This window comes from Aphis gossypii, chromosome 1 (genome assembly GCF_020184175.1).
Source record: "Aphis gossypii isolate Hap1 chromosome 1, ASM2018417v2, whole genome shotgun sequence".
NCBI classification, from domain to species: Eukaryota; Metazoa; Arthropoda; class Insecta; order Hemiptera; family Aphididae; genus Aphis; species Aphis gossypii.
Genome location: NC_065530.1, coordinates 15,987,147 through 16,010,028, shown reverse-complemented (window position 1 = coordinate 16,010,028; position 22,882 = coordinate 15,987,147). Strand labels below are relative to the sequence as shown.

General features: G+C 35.0%; 1 protein-coding gene across 8 annotated transcripts in view; it reads left to right on the top strand.

Annotated features, from left to right (window-relative positions):
• Window positions 1-22,882, top strand: part of LOC114123847 (ephrin type-B receptor 1-B) — a 119,757-nt gene that overhangs the window by 34,642 nt on the left and 62,233 nt on the right. For all 8 annotated transcript variants that reach the window (XM_027986968.2, XM_027986967.2, XM_027986966.2 and 5 more), the window contains exon 2: window positions 14,019-14,251. In XM_027986968.2, the coding sequence (XP_027842769.2) occupies window positions 14,089-14,251 (163 nt within the window). In that variant the 5' untranslated portion in view covers window positions 14,019-14,088. The remainder of the gene's footprint in view (window positions 1-14,018; window positions 14,252-22,882) is intronic.

Below are 22,882 nucleotides of genomic sequence, written 5' to 3'. Positions count from 1 at the left end.
ATTGCAGTCTATCTGCACTGTTGAATATTGATTGATACGATTATATTTACGAAGCCTCCTAATTTCATTATTTACATAATCATAACGTGTTTTATAGTAAGTGCACTCTTCAATTATAATTAAATAATAGTGCAAATTAATTAATTGTAGGTTATAAAAGATGTATTGGTACGATGTTATGTAAAATGTAATGACTCTGTTAGTATATATTCTCTGGCATGCATGGTAATTAGCTCAAATCTTGTTTTATAAAATAAGTTAACATCCAGATGCACTTATAATATTCAATATTATAATTATTCGACTTTATATTCGATGAAAAAGATAGCGAAGCTAGAATGAATATACCTGAAAATGGCCTTGGATATTATAAATTTATACATTTATACATTAAATATAAATTTTATGTGTCATATATGAGTTTATTCGTTTATTTTATTTTAAAAACAAATTATATATTATATAATTGAAATTTGGCAGCATCCATTAAATCTGTTTTATTCTATTTGGATATTATTTAATAATGTTACACGAACGATAAATTATTCTTTATATTTTATTATTTATTTTTAACGTTTGATCGCTTTAACTAAATTTTTGAGTATCGTTGGATATATTTTGTCTTCAATTTTTTCTGTTTCTATTAACTATTTTATTATATGTTCATACAAATGAATGTACTTTTTTAAAGTACAGTCGCACTGTACAAAAGGATATGACGAACATTTCAATTTTATCACACTTAATTTAATTTGTGCATGACTATAATATCATGTTTGCTGTTACATTGTGCTTATCTATAAATCTTATGTGTTGTATACCAAAACGTGATTACCCTTCTGTCGGTATCATCGTCGTCGTTTGTATACTAAAATCAAAATATTACAAGTAAATGTAGATACAACTTTGACAGTTATAATAAACCTAACATTATTCTCTGGCTCTTTAATGCCAGAAACAGGATATTTTGATGTCTCGCACATTATATTATATAGAGTTGATATACTCATATATATATATATATATATATATATACTTATATATATATTGGTTTAAACGTGTGTGAAATTAAAAAAAAAAACAACTTCGGTTTGAACAAGTACCAACAAATGTTGAGTATAAATAAGTAGCACGTGTTTAATGTACCTATTATTCGTATGAAATATATAAGTAAATAATCAAATGCATAACAATTTTTTTCAAAAATATTCTATTTTACGATTGAATTGTATATTTTCAATGAAAAACGAATTAATAGATTTAGAGTGGACGATGGTGTATACCATTTTCGATATATGGGAATAATATTATCCGTATGAGTAGTAGAAAGAAGATATTATTATATAATATGTATATGTTAGGGGAAAAGTATAACGTAACAGCTGACGGTTTTGAGTGTATAAAAGGACACATCATGTATAAGGTGTCGTTATTACACTAGAGTGTTGCGAAAGGAGGGATGGACGGTGCCAAAAAATGGTTAAATCCGGCAGAAACGTTTGAATCTTTTAACTTTTTACATAAACATCAAACGGTTTCGTATTCGGAAACAATAACAATGGACGTTGTTGCAGTTATACATGGCCACCCAAACTATACATGGTATGGATTCGCATTTTCGTAATCCTGTTTCGGCTTGCAGGCTATATTATATAAATTGCATTGGATACAATATAATATACTAGTTTACGTATATTATATTCTAGAACTTAACAAAACTTTTTTTCAGAGTTGTCGTTGAATTATTTCATTTTTCATATAATGTCTAAAATTTTGTATTACTTACCTATAAAATAAATAGGTATTTCATACAGGCCTTTAATCAAATTATTTTTAATCCCGGTATACATTATTATAAAATAATAATCCGTTCGCTTATAGGTCGTTTATATCATAATACGATCAAAATACAAACTACACTTATATATATATAATATTATCGTATTGATGTTTTGATGTTTATCTTAGATGTACTTATTCTTTAAATGCCCATAGTAGTTTTTACATTTCTCGGAATATCAGTTAGATTTTTTTTATTACAGTAAGAATTTATATTATAATACTTTATACCTATATACACTTGTTTTTTATTTCAATTTTCTATAATTCTGCTGAATATCAACATGAACATCGATCGTTCTATATTCAAGATGACGTAATTCACGACTCGGACGTTTCATAATTTTATTCGGTTGTGTGAAGAAAAAAAATATTCAGATGAATTGTTGTAAAATTATTCATATTTAACGTGTTATTATCCAAATATGTTATGGAAACTAGCTATCGCCATAAAATAGTAAGTGTAATAAATCGTACGCGGAGAGACGACAATTTTTATTTTTTATTAAATTATCAGGCTTGCTGAGTATATGGGTGTATATAGAAAGTAATTTTTGACCCCGGGAGCCATCAAGAAATTATGTAGTGGTCGTATTATACAATAGCTATATATAGTTAAGATTTAAGGAAAATATCTTCAGATTACACTTTCACATCAGTAAAATACCATCACGTATTCTAGTATGCAGAGCACAATATGGTGATTTATCAATTTATCACTTTATGTAACATATTATGATCAAGGGTTGGAAAACATTTATTTTGTGGTTTCCGATTGTCTCGATTTTGTTCTCTGTCAAACGATCACTATGCATTTTTTTTTGCGAAAAAAAATTAATGACGCACAAATTTTTAATCACTGTATAGCTCATTTGCAAAATACTAAATAGTTTTGGTGGTAATATTATATTATATTTATACATCATAATATATATTATATTACTATTATAATACCTTAAAAAGTTAGGCGCATGACTGTTATTATCTATTTAAATTGTATGTTTACAATGTACTCGTAATTTTATAAGATCAATACAACTACTTCAATTTTGGTTGAAATTCGACGTAAAAATATTAAGGGAGAAATAGATAATGAGAGGTTTTTGCGATCGTGGTCAAGTTAATACTCGACACCTGTCAAACGGGCCCCACCCGCGTGTGCCTTATGATCGATGAGACCGTGATTGATTGATCCCTTTTAATGCGCCACCCTCTTGCGACTTTTTCACCCGGACGTTGCTTTGACCAATTATGACGTATCGACGACGAGCCGCCAAGTGCTGCTGTTCGTGCGCTGCCTGTTAACTGACGCATATAGTGAGGGAGACTGACATTCACAAATGACCTTTTTGTCTATTGCCCTGACCATATTGCAATATTTTTGTTTTCGCAAAAAAAAAATCGATCTACTCATTTTCTTTGTATTCAGTATTAATTTAAACCCTGTTAAAAGTATTAATATCGTATTTCTATTTTGTTATTTTTTGTTAGTTAAAGTTTGTTTAATATAATTAAAATTATCTCGCAAACTTCTCAGTTAAATCATCTATATATTATATGCGTATACTGTCTACTATAAACAAATCGTCGAACTAAAAGTGTCTTATACATATATTATATACACATAGTATAATCTATAATTATATAGGTAATATATATATTCTTCGTTTAAAATTAGTTTATGTGTTATTGCAGTTCCTATAAGTAATATTAATTGCCAAGTACTATAAAGTATGTAGGTATATATTGATCAAACCTTTCAGCTGAAGAGTATATTATGTGCACCGTAGCGTGCTTAGTCGTGTCATATTTTTTAATAATTACGTGCAATGTAATACCCGTATAAATATTAATTCGAAATTGATGATAGAATAATAAAATAAATAATACTTTCTTAATATTATTATTTTATTGGGTTATAGGTACATTTGTCACATGCAAATCCTATTGGAAATTAAGAATTGTATAAGTACCTACTATATTAGATTTTTTTTCGGTGTAGCAGTGTCATGAGAATCGTTATTTTTATATTCCCTAGACAATTATTTTCTTGGTACCTAATTTCATATAAAGGTAACGGTTGAGAAAATAATAAAATTCTAAAAAAATACCTTCAGGAGGATGACGTTAAAACTGCACAATGACCATTTATAATTATTTCCTATAAATTATGTATATTATATGTATTAAATGTTATATCTCTTACGTTTAATGATATAGCAAAAAAAGATATTTTAAAGTAAGATATGTTCCATGTGGTAGTCTGAATCGTATTTGGAACAGTCTCACAGTCGTAGTGAACACATTTTCAAGTTGAAAAGTCGAGTATTCCTACTCGCGCCAGTACATAGATGAAAGGTATGTGTAATGTGTATAATGTGTAGACTTTAATATAGGGGGTGAGAAACGTAATAGACGCAATGCAGTATAATGGCTATAGGATGGCCAAAACGCATTGTACTCCTCGACTCACGAGTTTCAGGAGAAACGCCAAGGGGCGAATAAAAATCAGGCAAACGAAAATAATGCACGTAAATAAATTGACGACAGAGAGGGAAACCCAACGGCTCGAGGCCAAAAAACGAAAAAAAAGGGAACAGAAAACTTTGAAAAATACACACACACACAAGTTCTATTGTTCAATCTTTTGTGCTTTGCCCGAGGCCTGGGCGGCGGTGGTAGCGTAGTCTGTTAGGGTTCTCGGTGGTGGGGGGTTGCATTCGATTTATCAGCCGGAAGAACCGTTGTCAAACGAAAGAAAAATTTGTTTTGCAAATAAAATATACTCGATCTTTTTCTTTCTTTTAAATCTCCCAAAGAACAACAAAACAAAATATAACATGACTTTTTAGTTTTTATACGTTGGGGGGCAGTATCGAAACGATCGATACATGTCCGTTGTGACAAACAAACAACAAAAACAGAGCGTTTAATTTGTTAACGTATATGTTTTTTATGACTGGTAGTGTGAAAACGTTTAGAATGTCATTAATGATTTGACATTTAAAGCTATAATTAAAAACGGAACACACACAGTAGGGTTTGTTGCTCATTAGGACAATAACTCGTTAAGCACATATAATGTAACGCAACATAATATTAGATATAGATATAATATATATAGGTACGATTCAATAAATATAAAATAAAGGACAAAAGTATAATCAAACAAATGTGTTGTGCTTGCGATAAAATCTAAAAGACCTCACTGCTAAATATTTTCATGCTTTTATTAACGTACAGTTATGATATTGTTATGATCTGTACGGTATACGTTACTTACACTAAAGTACATTTAGATATAAATCGTATTATATTTACTTAACGCGGCTATGTATATTATATCAATAGCGCATCATACATATTATACGATATTTTTATGATTATTGTGTATTAACGATTCATTGTCAAGTTATTGGGGATATATAAGGGATTTGTGATATTTTTTATATTACATAACAAAAAACTTAAAATATAATACATATAAATACATCTTTATTAAATTATATTAACAGTTTGTAACAGTTTAATACAATAATATTTAAAAAAAAAGTTTATTAACTTTTGAAACAATTTAGGAGGTGTGTTTTGCACATTCTAATCTACATAAATTTTAAAACTATTAATCTCTCTTCCTGAAATTCTATTGGATATTCTAATTATCTTTTTGAAGATAAAATAAAAATGTTTTCTTATGCTATCACATATTATTAAAATGACGCTTTATTTTTACCGTTTACTCTTCTCGCCATAAAAACGGCATTTAATATTATTAACGTCATCGACACGGTACTTATGCTGAATTCGTGGTGTGTGACATGTTTATAGTCTCTCTTGTTTGTGTAAAATCAATCGGTCTTGGCTTCTTTCGTCATATAAATTACAATATTCTCTGAATACATAAGAATGTTAAACCACTCTCCGAAGTCGTCATTTCATCGTAGCGTTCGTATTGCAATGTATGTACCTATTAATATGTATTAATATAAATATATAAATTATTCTAATGTAAAAATCACTTCGTTAACGATCTCTGTGCCTGGATAAAAAACCATAATATGTGCGCACTACGTTAGATAAAACATATTATCATCATCGTAACAGCGGTACAGCAGACAACTAGGTCTCATCGTCGGAATGGTGAAGATTAGGAAGATTATAGGTACTGCTGCTCGTCAGTCGGTAGTCGACAGTGTCGCGAGTGCATGTGTATCTATACTTAAATGTATTTACCTATATACATAAACTGTAATTTATTGTTTTTCTCGTGGCGACCGTGTACATAAGCACATTGGTCGTGTGTATAATTATTTTTGATTTACCTAGTAGTGCACCGGGCACTGTTAAATCGCTAATGGCGGCCATCGAACGTCGGTAATGAAAAAACAAAAATTAAAACGCGGGAGCTCCATCAGTGTGTGTACGATGGGTGACTGATGGCCGCCACCGCGTTTAACACTGGACAATTAATAATTCTGACTTCTATTGCATATTGGTTTTTTTTTTTACATAAATCACATCTGTTTAAAAAACGAAAAAAAAAATTAAAACCAAACTACAGACGTGTTCGCTTAATTACTATGGGTTTGAATGTACAACGAAAAGTAAAAATCGTTATTATTTCCTCTCCAATCCTGGAGTACAAAAAAAAAAGCTTGTCAATTATATAGGTTACTATATATTGTGTTAAAATATTTTGTTTCCTAGATAATAGTAAATAAGTGTAACGGAAAAACGTTCACGTAGGTTAACCGGTGAACATTCAGACAGTTAGTACACCTATACCTTGTAGCATATTATTCGATACCTATAATAATAATTTATGTAAAATAATATAGAGAACGACTTCTAGTTTTTATATAACGTATCATTAACCAATAGAGGTATTTTTCTAATAATATCAAGTTGTTTAAATATATACCTATTTTAATTACTTCGCGTTTCATGAAACAATACATTTTTTTGTTATTATTTATTATTTAATAATTTTAGCGTGAGTAATTAAATTCTATTAAAAAAAAAAATAAATAATAAAATAATTACATAAATAAAACAAGGCTACCATATACATTATACACTTATTGTTAGTCTCGGTTGTGTAAATATACTCACTTTGGTTACAAAAATGTCGACGTCTGTTCAAGATATTGAAAACAATTGAACTAGATTGTAGTGAGATACGGGAAGATAGCTCGTCGCCTATAGTTCTTACACCATAATATCGGAATCATTAAAAACGAAGGGCAGTGAAGCGAATACGAACCGAAAAGAAGTCGGACAGTCCAATTGTATTCAACGATGCATGTTGAATTCTCAAAATGCCAGGGTTGGGATCAAAGTAAATATTGAAATTTACTAATGATATCGACGGTGGAGAAAAATGTAAGAACGCTTCAAATAATATGCGTTGCACGGATATAAATATATTATATTTTGAAGGGGATTATAAATAAAAGGAAAACTGATGGTGTGTACCAGATTAATAAGAGGAAGTTTAAAAGAGGGACCTAGATAGATACTGAAAAAATCGACATAAAAATAAATTGAAACGATTTATAAAGAGTCATTCATTGTGCATGGGCTATGGGATGTACATTTTAGATTTACAAGTAATAAACGAGAAAGTCGTCTGACGGAAATGAGTTGAAAAAATAGGTTAGACGGAATTTGTGGATCGGACATGGATGTGTGTATGTATATGTGTTATGGCGACGTATAACTCATTTATAAAGCGACTGTCGAAAACAAAACGATAGAGGAAAGAAAATAATAAAAGTATTTCGGAATTGTGCATTTGCGATGATTATCTCGAAGACAATTTTTCTTGACGTACAAAGTTTAATCATGGCACGGCGGAAACACGGGGTCTTAAAGTTTGAGCTTTACGATATTTTGTCGGTTTGAAATTACTTTGCCGCTTTACGGTGTCAACGCAGAGGAACTTTACGTGTATAATAATGTTTTATAGTCAATAGTCAGACACCCGAGTCACTGTTTAAACATCGCCACGTATCGGAGAGGAGGGTGGACATTCTAAAGGGAGAAAGATACACGATAACAAGCACACGGTGTTTTCGCCCGCATCCCGTAAGGCGCCCTGCTAACTGCTGTCGTTGATTGATCGGCAGCGGTGGCAGCCGATTAAACTTGAGTAGAAATTTGTCTCGTAAACCCGAATTTCCATTAATTGACACCCTGGGCCTTCTGCAGTAGCGAGTATATTTCATATAGGGTTAATCTCGGAGGTTGGGAAAATTAATTTCATTCCCCGAATAATTGCTGCGAGCATATATTATATTATATGATGACGTATACCCTGTACACTAGCAGGTATAGCAAACTATATATTATATTACACAATCAACTACGAGTTCTAGTCGCAGAAAGTGGATGTAATCAATTGTTACCGCGAATGCTAAAAGTTATTTCTATTATATAATATTATTATCACTACATAATAAAGTTTGAATTATTAAGGCCGTTGCTGTAACGGGTGGGGAAATAATTTCCAGAGATTTAACAATAAAGACGCGTGCACGACTGCCGCAGTGTACGTTACACAATCCTGGAAATCGAGCTTCGTAAAGATCGAGCTCGTCGGAGAGAGAGAGGGTGGCGGCGGTTCTCTGGCGAAAAGGCGAAGACGCGTGTGACGTTTGCGGCCAATAATTCCGTGATTCACGACCTCCGACCGCATCTCGCCGGCCACCGCCGAACGGCAGCCACCGACGTTGACGACGACGGCGACGACATCTCAATCGCGTAATTATTGCTCATTAAACCTCGCGGCGTCGGCGGCGGTCTCGTGTCACTCTGAAACGCGAGTTTTCCAAAATTCCGTTTCCGTTCGAAAAAAATAAAAAATACGTACACGACGCGCGTAATGATTATTTATAATATACAAACGCGGTATGCTTAATGGATCATGGGAGCTGGTGTATGACATAACGATAATTGATCACACACATATACTCATATTATAATATATATTACGTTGCAGTTCGTTCCAGAAATTGATTAACCGGTCTCTCCGGTCACCGTCGTCCTTTCCCTCTCTCTGTCGATCTTTTTTATATTTTTTTTTCTCCTCCGTCGTTTTTCCCGTGTGTCTCGCATTATATTATTATTATTATTATTATTATTATATTCTTCTCGGGGGCTTTGTCCGGTGGCCCGCGCGCTCGTCCGTCTGTTTGTTCTCCTCGTGTGCACTGCTGTGCTTCTGCTGCCGTGGCGGCGGCGGCGGCGGCAATCCAGACAAACCGGTTTTCGGCGCGCACTCTTTATATTATTATTATTATTATTACTATACCAGCCGCCGCCGCCGCCTCGGATTCCTCGGATTCACCGTCGTCTCGGTGCGTATCGGTGTCTCTCGGTCCCGGACGGCCGCCGCCGCCGTCGTCGTAGCTCTTGAACGCGCGCGAGCGCTCTCCGACCAATTTACGCATTGTTTTTCTCTCCGGTCCGAAAAAAAAGATAGCGCGAATCGCGTCGGTCGATCGTCTGCTGTGGCCGTCGCGAATAAAAAATATGTATATCCTTTTTTTTTTCAATTTTAATTACCACCACTTGGCGATATTATAATATATTATTATATTTTAACATTACATACGTAGTGGTGTAATACGTGTGGCGGCGAGGCACTTGCATACAGGTACACACACGCCAATCGTCCATCTGCCCCGGTGCAGTGTGCCGTCTGCGGGTCGACTTATCATCATCTATCTATCGTTTTATATACATATATATACGGGTGTGTGTGTGCGGTGGGGTGGTACGCATGAAATATTGGCGTTCGAGTCGTAGGCGTATTGTGTTGTGTGCGGACTTAGGTATACGGAGAGAGCGAGCAGAGAGGTACATATAGTTTTCTTCTCCGAGACTATTACTACTTAGCGGCGCGATGTACACCAGATTGTGCGTGTGTGCCCATATACATAAACGCGACGGATTTCTTCTAGCTATTATTATTGTTGTTTTTTTTTTTTTCCAATTCTAATTTGGAGGACGACGAGAAACACTGAACGGAGCGCGCGCGCGTGTGTGTGCGTCCGTACGAGTCTCTGAGATAAAAACCACCACCGGTCGGTCACTTAAAATGCAATTCCATACATAGTAATACGCACTGTTATTATATTATATACGTACACGTTCACGATTCACACGTTTAATCGTTGATACAGATCGTCATCGTTTAACCGTGACTCTTGGGTTCTTATTTCTTATAAATTCGGTTTTAAACGATAAAATAACCACTTCTATATTTTATTATATTATTGTTTTTGTACGATTGTAAACAGTAATACGTATATACGCATTTAAGAACACGGTACAATATAATATTATATTTCTTCGTGTTTAAAATTCGTGTGCAAACTGATTACCGTTAAACAGTTAAATACATTGAAAGTTATTTCTAGGTAACTCTGGTTGAGATTCTTTAACATATCTCAATTATTCGTCAAATTTCACACCGATATTTGCAGCGTTGGTGCAAAAAAATAAAAAAAGCAATTATTAAAACAATAATAATGCATTTTTTAAATTTTAAACCATTATTTGTTCCTGTTTGTTCTTCTGTGATCTTAAAATCATAAAGTCATTTTTTATACAGACCTAACGTGAAGAAATTAATTGTATTTGGTATTTACAATAGATCCCACACAAATAATATTCCATCAAGGCCGTGTCGGAATTCTTCAAAAACATTTCACTTATTATATTATATTATTGTATTATATCTTTACGATACATTATACGTTTATACGGTATCTAATCGTGTTTATTAAATGCCGTATAACTACCGCAATTTAAATCGAAATAGCGTTAGGATTTACGATCAATATAATAATATATCTATATCAGTCTACAAGACTACTCGGCGTGGAGTATAATATTTTTGAAACATAAAAACGTCAAATCACTAATTGACATGAGAATAAATTAAAACCTGATTAATTTCATTCACCGCCTGATTTAATAGAATAATATCTTATGTCGCATATTATATTTTGTTTGATTTGTTATTAAATTGTATGTATTTCGTCAGTATTAAATAAAAAAAAAAAACATTTTAGTTGTCATGGTTTTGGAGTTCTCACTAGTGCAATAATAATCGCGTTCTGTCCTTTTAAGTCTTGATTCATTGAAATACGAAACAGTATTGAAGATAATATTATAACGATATGGACGTTAAATGTTTTGGTTTTTGTTTCATACAAACCGAACAATGAAAATTAAAAAATGTCAATGTGATGTTTTTTCTTGCAACGTCAGTAGTATTATGTATAGGTATATTGCGCGATTTCGGATACTGCACATATTTTATTACCTACGTTAATGCTAAAAACTAACCATTGTGTGTTATGTGTAGTACGTTTAACTCAATGGATGGAATCGCGGCAAGGGGAGGGATTATTTCATTTTATATTATTTTTTTTCCAATCTATCCAACGCGTGCACCCTTTAAAACGTCACGTTTGAATCGATATCGATGCGCATCACTTGCGCCACTGCCGCTGCAGCAGCCGTCGCGCCGTCAATCGCAACTGCGGGACACAAAAAGAAGAAGAGTCGCGTCCGTATATATAAACCTTCTATTATTATTATCATTATACTATATACACCAAACCCCCACACTGCTTTACGGCACTAACCTGGACCGCAGGATGGGATGTAGTCCCCATATAATAATATGAAAAAAAAATCCGTGAAACCACCACCGTAAAAAAAAAAAACCAAAAGAACCAAATCGCCAGAACGACGAAATCCCATCAAACCCGCGTAATGGTATTTTCAAACGGAGCGTTATTAACGCGTAGGATATTGTATTATTATTATATTATTATTATTATACAATCGATGGAAACATATTTTTCGCCTGGCCGAACGCGTTCATTTTATATCATATATCTGATCGACGTGAGTGCGCATGCACATATAGGTAGGTATAAGGTTGGAAGATAGGTACTTGCGTTCTGCATATGAGGGTAAATACATACATCTTATTATTATAATTTATTATTTTACGCACTAGAAAATAATTGTTAATTATATATATATATATACTTATAAAACGCCGTATATAGAAGAAGGGAAGGTGTACGCAGCGACGGCGCGTGTATGTGTGAGTTCATGCGCGCGTAAAAAAGATTGTCGTCTACCGATAAAAAAAATAATAATAAAAAAAAAACCGAAGCATTTGTCAAGTACTCCGGTGAACTTGGTTGACCCCGCTCCACCGCCGCGCTTTTCCATATTATAAGACCCATAAATCACGGACGCCATCCCGCCCGCGCGACCGTTCCAGTTTAATGAGTTTGTTATTATTTTAGTCGCATTGTATATTATATAGTTGCACGTGTGCCTTATAAGCGGATAAGTCGAACACCACCGGTCAGCAGTCGACGTGTACTAACATGAAATCCAAGAGAGAGAGAGAGAGGGGGAAAGAAATTTAACCCTGTTCCTCTTAATCATGGTTAGGTTTTCCGGAATAGTGGGAGGGGGAAATGAGAACAAAAAGTCTACGTTTACTTTTTTCTTTTTAATATTCTTTCCCATATATTTTAATCGATGAAGAGCGCAATTTAAAATATGCATAAGCTGCACAAATATGTGTTTAGATCGCCGACAATTTCAACATGTCATTATTTTTTTTTTTTTTTTGTTCGTTATCTTAACTGTGTATTTTAATATGATAGACGATGATAAATTGCATCTACTGTAGCATTGTTGACAAACCGTATCGCAGCACGTAATTCTGAGTTCTTGCTGGCCGGTCTATGCATCTTTAACATCCGCTGCTAAAAAAGCTAAAAAACAATCGTATACGCTTAAAACAATACGAAATTGTTATTTTATTATTATACGTTCGTGTATTATGATTTACAAACTATTGCTAAAAATGCATTATTTTTAAATTATTAGAAGTAACCATTTATAATCCAAAAAGTGGGTAGGTGTGTATCTTTATGGGAAGTTAACTGAATTCTACGTAATTATATATTTATACAGTCTATTATAAATAATACATAAAAATGTTGCCTTTTAAAATAAAACTAAAGGACAAGTAATAGTCCTTGTAAATTTAGTAGGAGGGTGAATGATTTTATGAGACTTACTCCATGAACTTCAAAAACTTAGCCCTCCACTATAACGGATATTATATCTGTGTGATAAAAATGATAAAATCCTTTTGTCAACAATATTCGTAGTGTATAGCCAACTTTGTATACTATATCGTCTATATACGTTAGACTCTACTGACGGGAATTTGATAAAAAAAAAAAAAGTCGTGAATAGAACTGAGCTCAGTAGAATAAGATTTGGCTCAAAGATATACGCGTGTACTAGCACTTAAGTACCTATATATTATGGGAAATTTAAATTTATTATAATTTATATCTACGACTTACCTACCTAATATATCTAATAATAATATATTAACGATAATAATAATGGTCGGGTGCGGGTGACGACGACGAGACGATCAGTCTTACAGTAGGTATACGGTGCATAAACGACGGCTTTTATTGGACAATCGTCTGTTATGCCTGGAATATAAAAAGTACAAAAATGTCAACATCGGCAGCTCGGAAGGACATTAATTGGAAACCGGACGGACAGTTTTGCGCGAGTTGCGACGACGGCGGCGGTAGATGCCGAAGATAACGTCGGCGAAACAATGGTGGGGACGGAGTAAAAAAAAAAAAAGTATAATATAATAACAATAATAAACGGGATCTTTCGATGGCGACTTTAGAAGTCATTATCAAACGCAGCACACTACACATGCATTATATTATTATATTATATCGCGGTACTATAGGCAATATTATTATTATTATTGCATGTTATATACGACACTGTAGTAGTCTAGAGCAATAGTAATAATGATAACGCTCAGCCCTACCGTCGTTGCACTTGTCAGCCGTGTGCATGTGCAATGCATGATTTTATTCTATATATATATATATTATTACAATATTATAATGATATTGTTGTGTAAATGTGCTGCAACGATCTCCTATACAGACAATAATTGTATATATAATTGTCGCCTGGTACAATGGTGTTATTTTTTACACGACTTAAATAAAGGTGCCCAAGTGCATTATACGTTTTATACAGTATATACCTACGTGTATTATATTCGTTTGTTTGTGTTTCCGCAGGAAAGAAAAACATTCAGCGATGAGGAGAAGGTAGCCGTTGCCACTAACCATCGTCGTCGCTACTGCCGTCATGCATAAGTATCACCAACAGCACTACGACGACAGCAACCACCACCACTACCACCACCATCGCCACTGCCACAACTACCTCAACAATCACCACCGATGCTGTCTCGCCGCGGTGTTTCTGCTGCTGGCCGTTGCGATCATCAGCCCCGGACGAGCCGAACATGGTAAGCGTACCACTCGCATTGCACTCTTTACTTACAATAGGCACATAATATTCGTGTATATTGCTCCAATGACGGCTTTGTTAGTAATAATATTACAATGTATCACTTCTAGTATGTTATACTTACTATAATACTATTATCAACCGTTATTGTTGTTTCGGATCGGAAATGACCGACATATGGCATACTCGAAAAACCCACTCGACTATATCTCGCAATACGTTCAATATTATAATATAATAGATATTATAGGTAGGCAATGGTATCGTGTTTCGATTACGCACACCCGCCCACCGATATAATGTTCCTCTCTGCCGCGTTCACTCTCTGGACGAGTCTTCCCGCAGCAAAAGCAGCAGTGGGAAAACCATATTGAAATATAGTATTAAATGGTAGGTACCTATATCTACATCCGATTAATATATTGAATTTTTAAAGTAATGTATATATTTATTATGATATTACCTCAAAGATATACCGTTGATAATGGTTATTTCAAGTATTCGAAGTGTTTTTTTTAATATTATTACCAGACCGACTTCTAAGTTTCTAACCACCCCACATCACTCTTGCTCCCGTGTACAGCTATGTCTTTTGTTTTGTTAGCGATTTACAAATATTAGTTTAATACTTGTCGACTTGGGAAAGTATGCATATGAAAATATACTCACCGGTTCCCATAAAAAAATACGTATCCGGTCGTTAAAATGTCACGTGTCTCACGTAAAAACACGTCTACGACGGTACACTCATAAATTACTACATCATGGTGTGTTTGTGTATGTATAATATATGCCGCGTGTACTTTATGGCCGATTTTTTTTTTTGTTGAATCTTAAAATCAAAATCGATCGCAGTCACGTTTAAATGTTTTACACGTATTCTGTTTTAGATTTACTACACAGAATAATAATATTAATAGAATGCTTGTCATGTTAACGTTATTTATTGACATTAATAGGTACCTAATTAATGTAACATTATAACTATTATAAATGTTTAGTCTTGAATTTAATGTTTGAATAAAATCTATTAACGTCATAATATTAAAATATTATTATGTTTTGTTAAATATACATTTTAAAGTAAAAATGTTGTAATAAAAGGCTACGTAAAGTCTTACATATATACCATATACGTCACCTGAAAATATTACTTAATAAGTGTTTAAATGTTTTCATCGTCGATATTTCTGCATTGCAAATATCGTAACTTTATTGCGTACATGAGTATAATATCGTTTGTTTTAAAGCATTATATTGCATTTGCCACTGGCTCGTGTGCTCGTGTTAAATTATTATAATATTCTATACTCTTTTCCCGAAAAACAGTTAAAACATTATTTACTTTCACGAAACTTTATATTTTAATGATTTTTAATAATAACGCTGACATGCTAGATTTGATTTCGTCTGCGTTGAACATTTTTTTATAAGTGTATTCCAGACATATTTCGGTGTACGACTTTCACTGTAGAGGCTATTTCAAGAGTGGCTCATCATACACGTCATCGGTTCGTCTGACGCGAACGATATATATTTTTTTTTTGTCAGTCGCTGCAAATAATAAAGTCTTTCTCTAAAACGTTGAACTTTTCTTTTTTTCACACACATATAAAAATTAGTTTAATTAAACAACGACACGCTGAGTGCGTCCTCGAAATTGAAAATTATTTTTGTACACACACAGCTACAACGACGGTCGACAACGCAAATAAGTGATCAAAGCATCTACATTTAGATAGTATACCATCATTCCGTCCGAACCACCTATTTTAAGTCATAATTTCATACTACCGTATAGATATTCCATCGTAACCGTTATCCTACTACATTTGTATATACCATATGCATTTACACATAAAGTAGGTACTTACAGCTACTATATATATACAACCACACGCTACACAACTATACCGCTATTACTTAGGTATACGTATACGCGCGCGTTATTATTGTATTTTTAAAACACACACACACAAACAAACGCGCGTATTAATCTTTCATTTTCTATGCACACAACAACGACGGCGCACGGGCGACGGCCAATCATCGCAGTAGGAACGAATTTCGTGCGCGCATTCTTAAATCAACATGCCCGGAGACTCCCCGGGGCCTTTTCCCGCACGACCGTCCGCTACCCCGCCGCCACCTTCCGGTTTTCGTGTAGCGGCGGCCCGTAAACGCGCGTGACGTTCTCGATATTATTATTATATTATTCTCTCTCGGAGCCTCGCGGTCCGTATGATTTTATGGAGCCGTTTAAAAACAAAACAAAACTATATAAATAACGTATAAGGTACACACACACACACACACACACACACACACACCACACACACACACACACACGAGGAGGTAATTTAACATATTTCTTTGCTATAATACTATATATGTATAATGTGCTCGTATATATTATTACGTACCTATATGATATACTGCGATCCTTATATATGCATATAGATATACATATACACTACCTAACAAACGAATGAAACCAACACCATTATCGTTTATAAATAATATTATAATATGTGTACACCGGACTCTTCTCTACGTGCATATTATAATATATTGTATAACTATACAGTATACATACTTATATACTTATGTATACCTTCACTGGTCGAAACCGTCAAACTTGCACTAATATATTATATCAGATATTTATAACATGTATATGTGGCTATTCTGGTGCGGCTACCCTCCCGCGAAGACTTAACCCCAGTGACTATGTGTATATGTTTGTATGTATTATTATATATTGTATGTATAGATATAATATGTAATATGTGTAAATGGTGTGACAGGGTCGTCTGTATAATATACAATATATACATATATATAGGTATAACGTGTGTGTACTGTGTATAGAGCTTGCGAGCAATAACATTTACGACGTCCATTATGCTTTGATGGGCGAAACCACGAAACGCTTCTAATGTGTCCATCATTCTTGTTGCCGCTGTGTCGGTAGAGGCTTTCCGGAGCACTGAAAAAAAGTCGCCAACATTGCTCCACACGGGCAAATGGGTCGTAAATGAGATATATTGAACGTAATCGGTGTCTTGAAACACTACGCGAACTATCAGCTTTATATATATATATGTATCGCGATTTTTTCCCGGAGCTATATAATGTATATAACTATGCGCAAAGGGGATGGGGATAGGGGGTGATTTCGAAAATGTCGCAAGGAAAAATATGTCCCTCCGATCCGTAGTAGTAACAGCTTTTTAAACCGTTACGGCTATCATCCATAACGCTAAATGCGTTCAGTAAACGTTTTTCTACTTTTGTTTCTGTTACCGCTATGTATATATATTAAATTTGTTGTATTTTTTCGGTTTTTTATGAGCACTCACGAATACGGATTTTTAAAAATCGCTTAGAAATGATACGAATACATATATTTTGTTCCGACATTATTTGATCGTCGAATAAATCATTTCAAGCGTCCATTACTGCGTAGGACTTTTAAAACTTAAAACTCGGCTTAACTCGTACTACACACTTACAAACTGTCAGCAACATATGTATATATATATATACAATAGTGTCCAGCCAATAGTTTTGTTTTGTTTTGGAATCCATCGTACCCGTGATGTGTGTAAACACAGACGGCAGTAGTTTCCTTGGAAAACCATAATAAATTCTAAAATGATCTAGCATAGGTATAAATTATACGCAACGAATTATTTGTCTAGAACAAATAATAATTAAAAATACTAAATGAACTAGACGTGTATTAAATAATGTTCACCGCGCGTGTCCCAGGAAAAACTTGACGTTGACGCGTTTTTTATTATTATTATACCATCATTATAAACTATAAGCAGCTAAAGAAAAACAGACACACACACAGAAATCGTATAGGTGCGTAGAATATATACATATACTTTATTAATATACACGTAACCGGGCCGCCCGTGGGAGTAGAAAACGTTTATTACGCCTGCATATCGCGTAGAAGAGATGTATCCTCATTGTTTATTCATACGTTCCTCTCGACTCTCTCGACAATCCGTTTATTGTTTTATTATTTTAATTCTGGACGACGGCGGCGGCGGCGACGGCGACGGCGACGACGACGAGTACGTATATATAGAAACAAATAACGAAATGGGGATTGAACTCCCACGAGACTCCAATTAAAAAAATTAAAAACTAAATACAAAACGATTCGAAAACAGACGTGAGAAAAAGATTTTTATTAAGAAACGGCCAATCGGTTAACTATACATAACATAATCTTCCTCCCATCCCAAAGCCCTATCGCCATGGTTTAGGGTCATGCTATTATCAAATTTCAGAAACCTCATAAAGCGATTTGAAAACGCGTTGTCTTGACCTAATGTCATCATGTGTGTGTCTCTCGACGATTGTAGTGCGCTACGCAGGGAGAGAAAGAGACAAAATGAGAAAGAAAAAGAGAAAATCAGAAACGTCTATCCATATGTATTATATATATGTGTGTATATAGTTTCTGGCCACGATTCGTGTACCTTATCCCGCAGCGCATTGTTGTATTTTCGTATATATACCATCACAAGAGACAAACTTCACCGCCTACCCGTTTTCGGCTTTGTTCGGTTACGACAACGGGAGGGATGCACGTACCTACATATATATAAACATAATATAGGGTCTTTAATTGAAACGGCGCAGGTTCGAAAATCCCGTTTGAAAGGTTTGTCCGTGTATATAGTATGATGTAAGTATGTATGTACCTATATATACCTACACACGCGCATTGTTTGCTTTTCGATAAACATCGTCTCTGGCGGTTGTGCGGAATTTCGCGATGAAAAAAATAATACAAACCCTGCTGCTGCCGCTGCTGCTGCTGCGTGGTTATAGGAGGAGGCCACCGCGTAATATTTTCCGACTAAATTTTCTTATTATTTTTTTTTTTTTTTCGAAACCACCTCCTCGCGCGACAGACCTCGCCGCCTCCGCCGCCAGTCGGACGTTCTCTCGGGATAGAAAAATGAGAACCGGCCGTACAATAATGTAATATTCCCCTCTCGCGGAATACGTGCGCGCCGCACAACCGTGTGTCATACGTGTTGGTTTTGGCTACGGGCCCGAGCGCCGGGGAAACGTAATCTCATTACCGCCGCCGCCGCCGCCGCCTCTTCCTCCGCTTCGTTTTGCTTCGGTCGCTCCGCCACGGCAACAGAGTCGTCCGAAGAGGGTTGGGCGGCGGCGGCGGCGGTGGTGCGTGTGTGTTTCTAGCGCGATTGCCGCCGCCGCCGCCGCCCGATCGATATATGCCGTCGTCGTCGGCTGACGGGAGGGCGGACGGGCGGGAGGCAGGAGTGGGCAATGACGGCGCGGCGAAGGTGAGCACTGCGCGCGCGAACGGTGGGTGGGTGAAGAGTATCACGTTTTCCGCGTTGGGTTACCTCGCTCCGTCACCGACGATATTTACGAGCTCATCCGTCTGCGGCGGTGGTGTGTGCGCCTCGCGCGTTATGACTGTGATTCACGTGATGTTGCCGCGTAAATCATTCGTCATGTGTGTGTGTGTACGCTAGGCGGCGGCGTTATTATTATTATTATTATCATCATCATCGTCATCGTTATTATTATTATTACTGCCACTATATATGAAACACACGAGCGCGGATAGGTCTAGCACTTATATACCTGTACATGACCGCGGTATAGTGCCGCGTACGTCGTTTAAAACCGTGGCAAAGCCGCCACCGTCATCGTCGTCATCACGACCGAGTTTTTTTTCCGGCCCGTTCTTCTTTTATCCGTACCTACACTGCAGCAGCAGTCCGGATACGGTACACGAATTCTTTTTCCGCGCCGTAATATACGTGCGCAGCGTATTATCCGTGTGCGACGAGACTCTATTATATTTTATTATATTATATTATTATTCTCTACGATATACGTACCTAATCCTTGCGCCGCAGTCGCTGCTGTGATGGACTATATAGTCATCCTTTGATATTATGTAGTGTGCGCGTGCAGGACTTTATAACTCATGAGAGAGCAGGAATGATGGGTGATGCTGAAAACGAATCCGTTTCCTGCAGGTCGCGATCGATATTTCCTGTCGTATTTCGATCTATAACACCGTACAGTTCTTCTTATTTACAGCGGTCGCGGTGTAAGACTCTCGGCTTGTGAACTGGTTTATAATATTGTACATCATAGGTACACATTGTGCACATATTCGTGTTTTATCGTCGTCATCGCGGTCGATTCTCTATAGACGATCATATGATTATTATTACAGGACATTATAATGGACCACCATGTACTCGTATTGATGTTTGACCTGCGTAATGCACAAAAAATCGTTAAATCTGTAGGTAAACAAACTATAATAAATCTCGCGATCTCGTAGATCAAGGACATTTCATTTACATGACCATCAGTTGTTATTATGGTAAACCGACCAAATTTAATGTGTTCGATAACTTATCTACCACCGAGCCATCGTGTTTTTCCCACACAAGCAGCAGACCTTCTGACAATTTTTAATATTTATTATGTTTTTGAATTCTTTGTTTTGGTTTTCTTCTGAACATATTTTATTACACATACAACTCATCGTACATCGTGCGTGATCGAAATTTTATATCCTCGTGCGAATGAATAAAATATGTTAATTATTGTTATTGTATACTCGACCTAATTAAACTAACGACGTCGGTATAATTTTCAATCGATATCAAACCCTTTATCGTGTGATAATTAATAATATCTACTATAATATCATAGATATAGGTCACAGTTGTGGTCCCCGGGTATAATGTAACTCAAATTTTCAGATTATTCTTACTACTTTGACTTATATGGCATCAGCATACCAGTGGTCCTAATCTTAATGATATGTAGCAAACGCATATATATATTATACGTTATAGTATAACGATTTAGGGACAGATAATCTGCAGTGATATAGATATTGTGCTGCTATAGTCGACGACATTTGCCCAAGAACGATTGATAATGAGAGTGTATAGTAAACACCCATAGCTTTCATACAGTATATTTTACAATATCACTGGCACTTAATTTTTTAAAATATAAATGTATTGGAAAAGACAAGTTTTTATGATAATTGTTGGAGTTGTCAACGGTGGTCAGTATCGTAGTCAACAATTTAAATGGCTTTTTATTTGTCTGTTTAATTATTGTTTACGGCGTATTTTCAATCTAGCCGGAACCGCACATGTGTCGGTAGATGGGGGGGCGTTAAACACATGTAACAAAATAATTGTCAACCATACTTACCTTCGCCTTTTACAGAACTACTTTTTAACTAACATCATATTATATTCGACGGACACGAACTTGGCATGGGATAGTTAAAGTCCGCACCGTAAATGCGCTAACCGTGTTTCGTGTCAGGTACCTTAAATATATTTATACATACTATATACATACACACGATCTAGCTGATGGCAATCATCTGGAGATTATTTGCAGTGCTGTGTACACTGTGTGCACTGGTACGCTGTAGTGTGCGTGTACATAACCTATGTTTAAAATACATTTACATATTATATTATTATGTATGCCTTGGCCTTTGCAGTTTCTGTACTTGGTCAGTGATTTTCACTCTTCAGAGAATAACGATGATCGCGCGATCCGAAATTTAGGATGACATAAATAATGTAAAGAATTTATTGTGTGTCATAAACTGAATGTAAAGTTATTCGTCGAAATTACAGTATGTATAGTATATATTATAATGACAGTGGTCGTCCTCTGTATTTATTTAATGTTCTATAGAAACGGTTATTTATTTATTATTATAATAATTTTTTTTTTTCATCAACTTACTAAATTATAATATGTATTCACTGTGTATATCATCTCTTTAAAAGAAACTCTTTTACTTTAATAATACATTTTATTATATAATAAAGTTAAATTTAATTTTATAACATTTATGTTATAAATTGAACAAATAATCACAATAAATACGATGCACACAAATTGCCGTATTTTTTCTGTTCATACGAACCTTTTGCTTAAATCTAAAACAAATGCTCATAAGTCGCATCATAACTTGTTTAAATACTTAATATTATTTAATTATTCAACGTTTAAAATCTAAGAGATTAATTTATACAATATTATTCCAATTTATTAGAAACATGATTCACAACAATGACTACTGCAGCATTCGTCTACTGATCACCGTAGTATAATTACAATATATAACTCTTTTAGGTTTGACGTCATCTTTTATTAATGTTTTTAAAAGACAAATGTAACTGTGTGGACATGATGGCTACCGTGATGACTGACTGCAATTATTCAATATAAAAAAAACACATACACAAACACATTTTATGGGATTTTTCAGTGGTGGCGGCAGAGCAAGCGCACACGTGGTATTAAATTTGTTGTCCTCTCCTCCTCTGTTTATCTCGCATCCCTGGAAATAACTCTTCACACGCCGTAAACACAAATTAGCCGTCCGCGCCCTGTTTATCCACGCACGCTGTACCGACCGTCGACCGAAGCCTCATTAAGCCAGTCACTCCGATCCCTTTTAGTAAGAATAATATTAACGAGTTAACGCGACTCGCGTGTGTATATCCTTTGGTGTATCTATATATATATATATATTATATTGTGTGTATGTGAGCCGCTT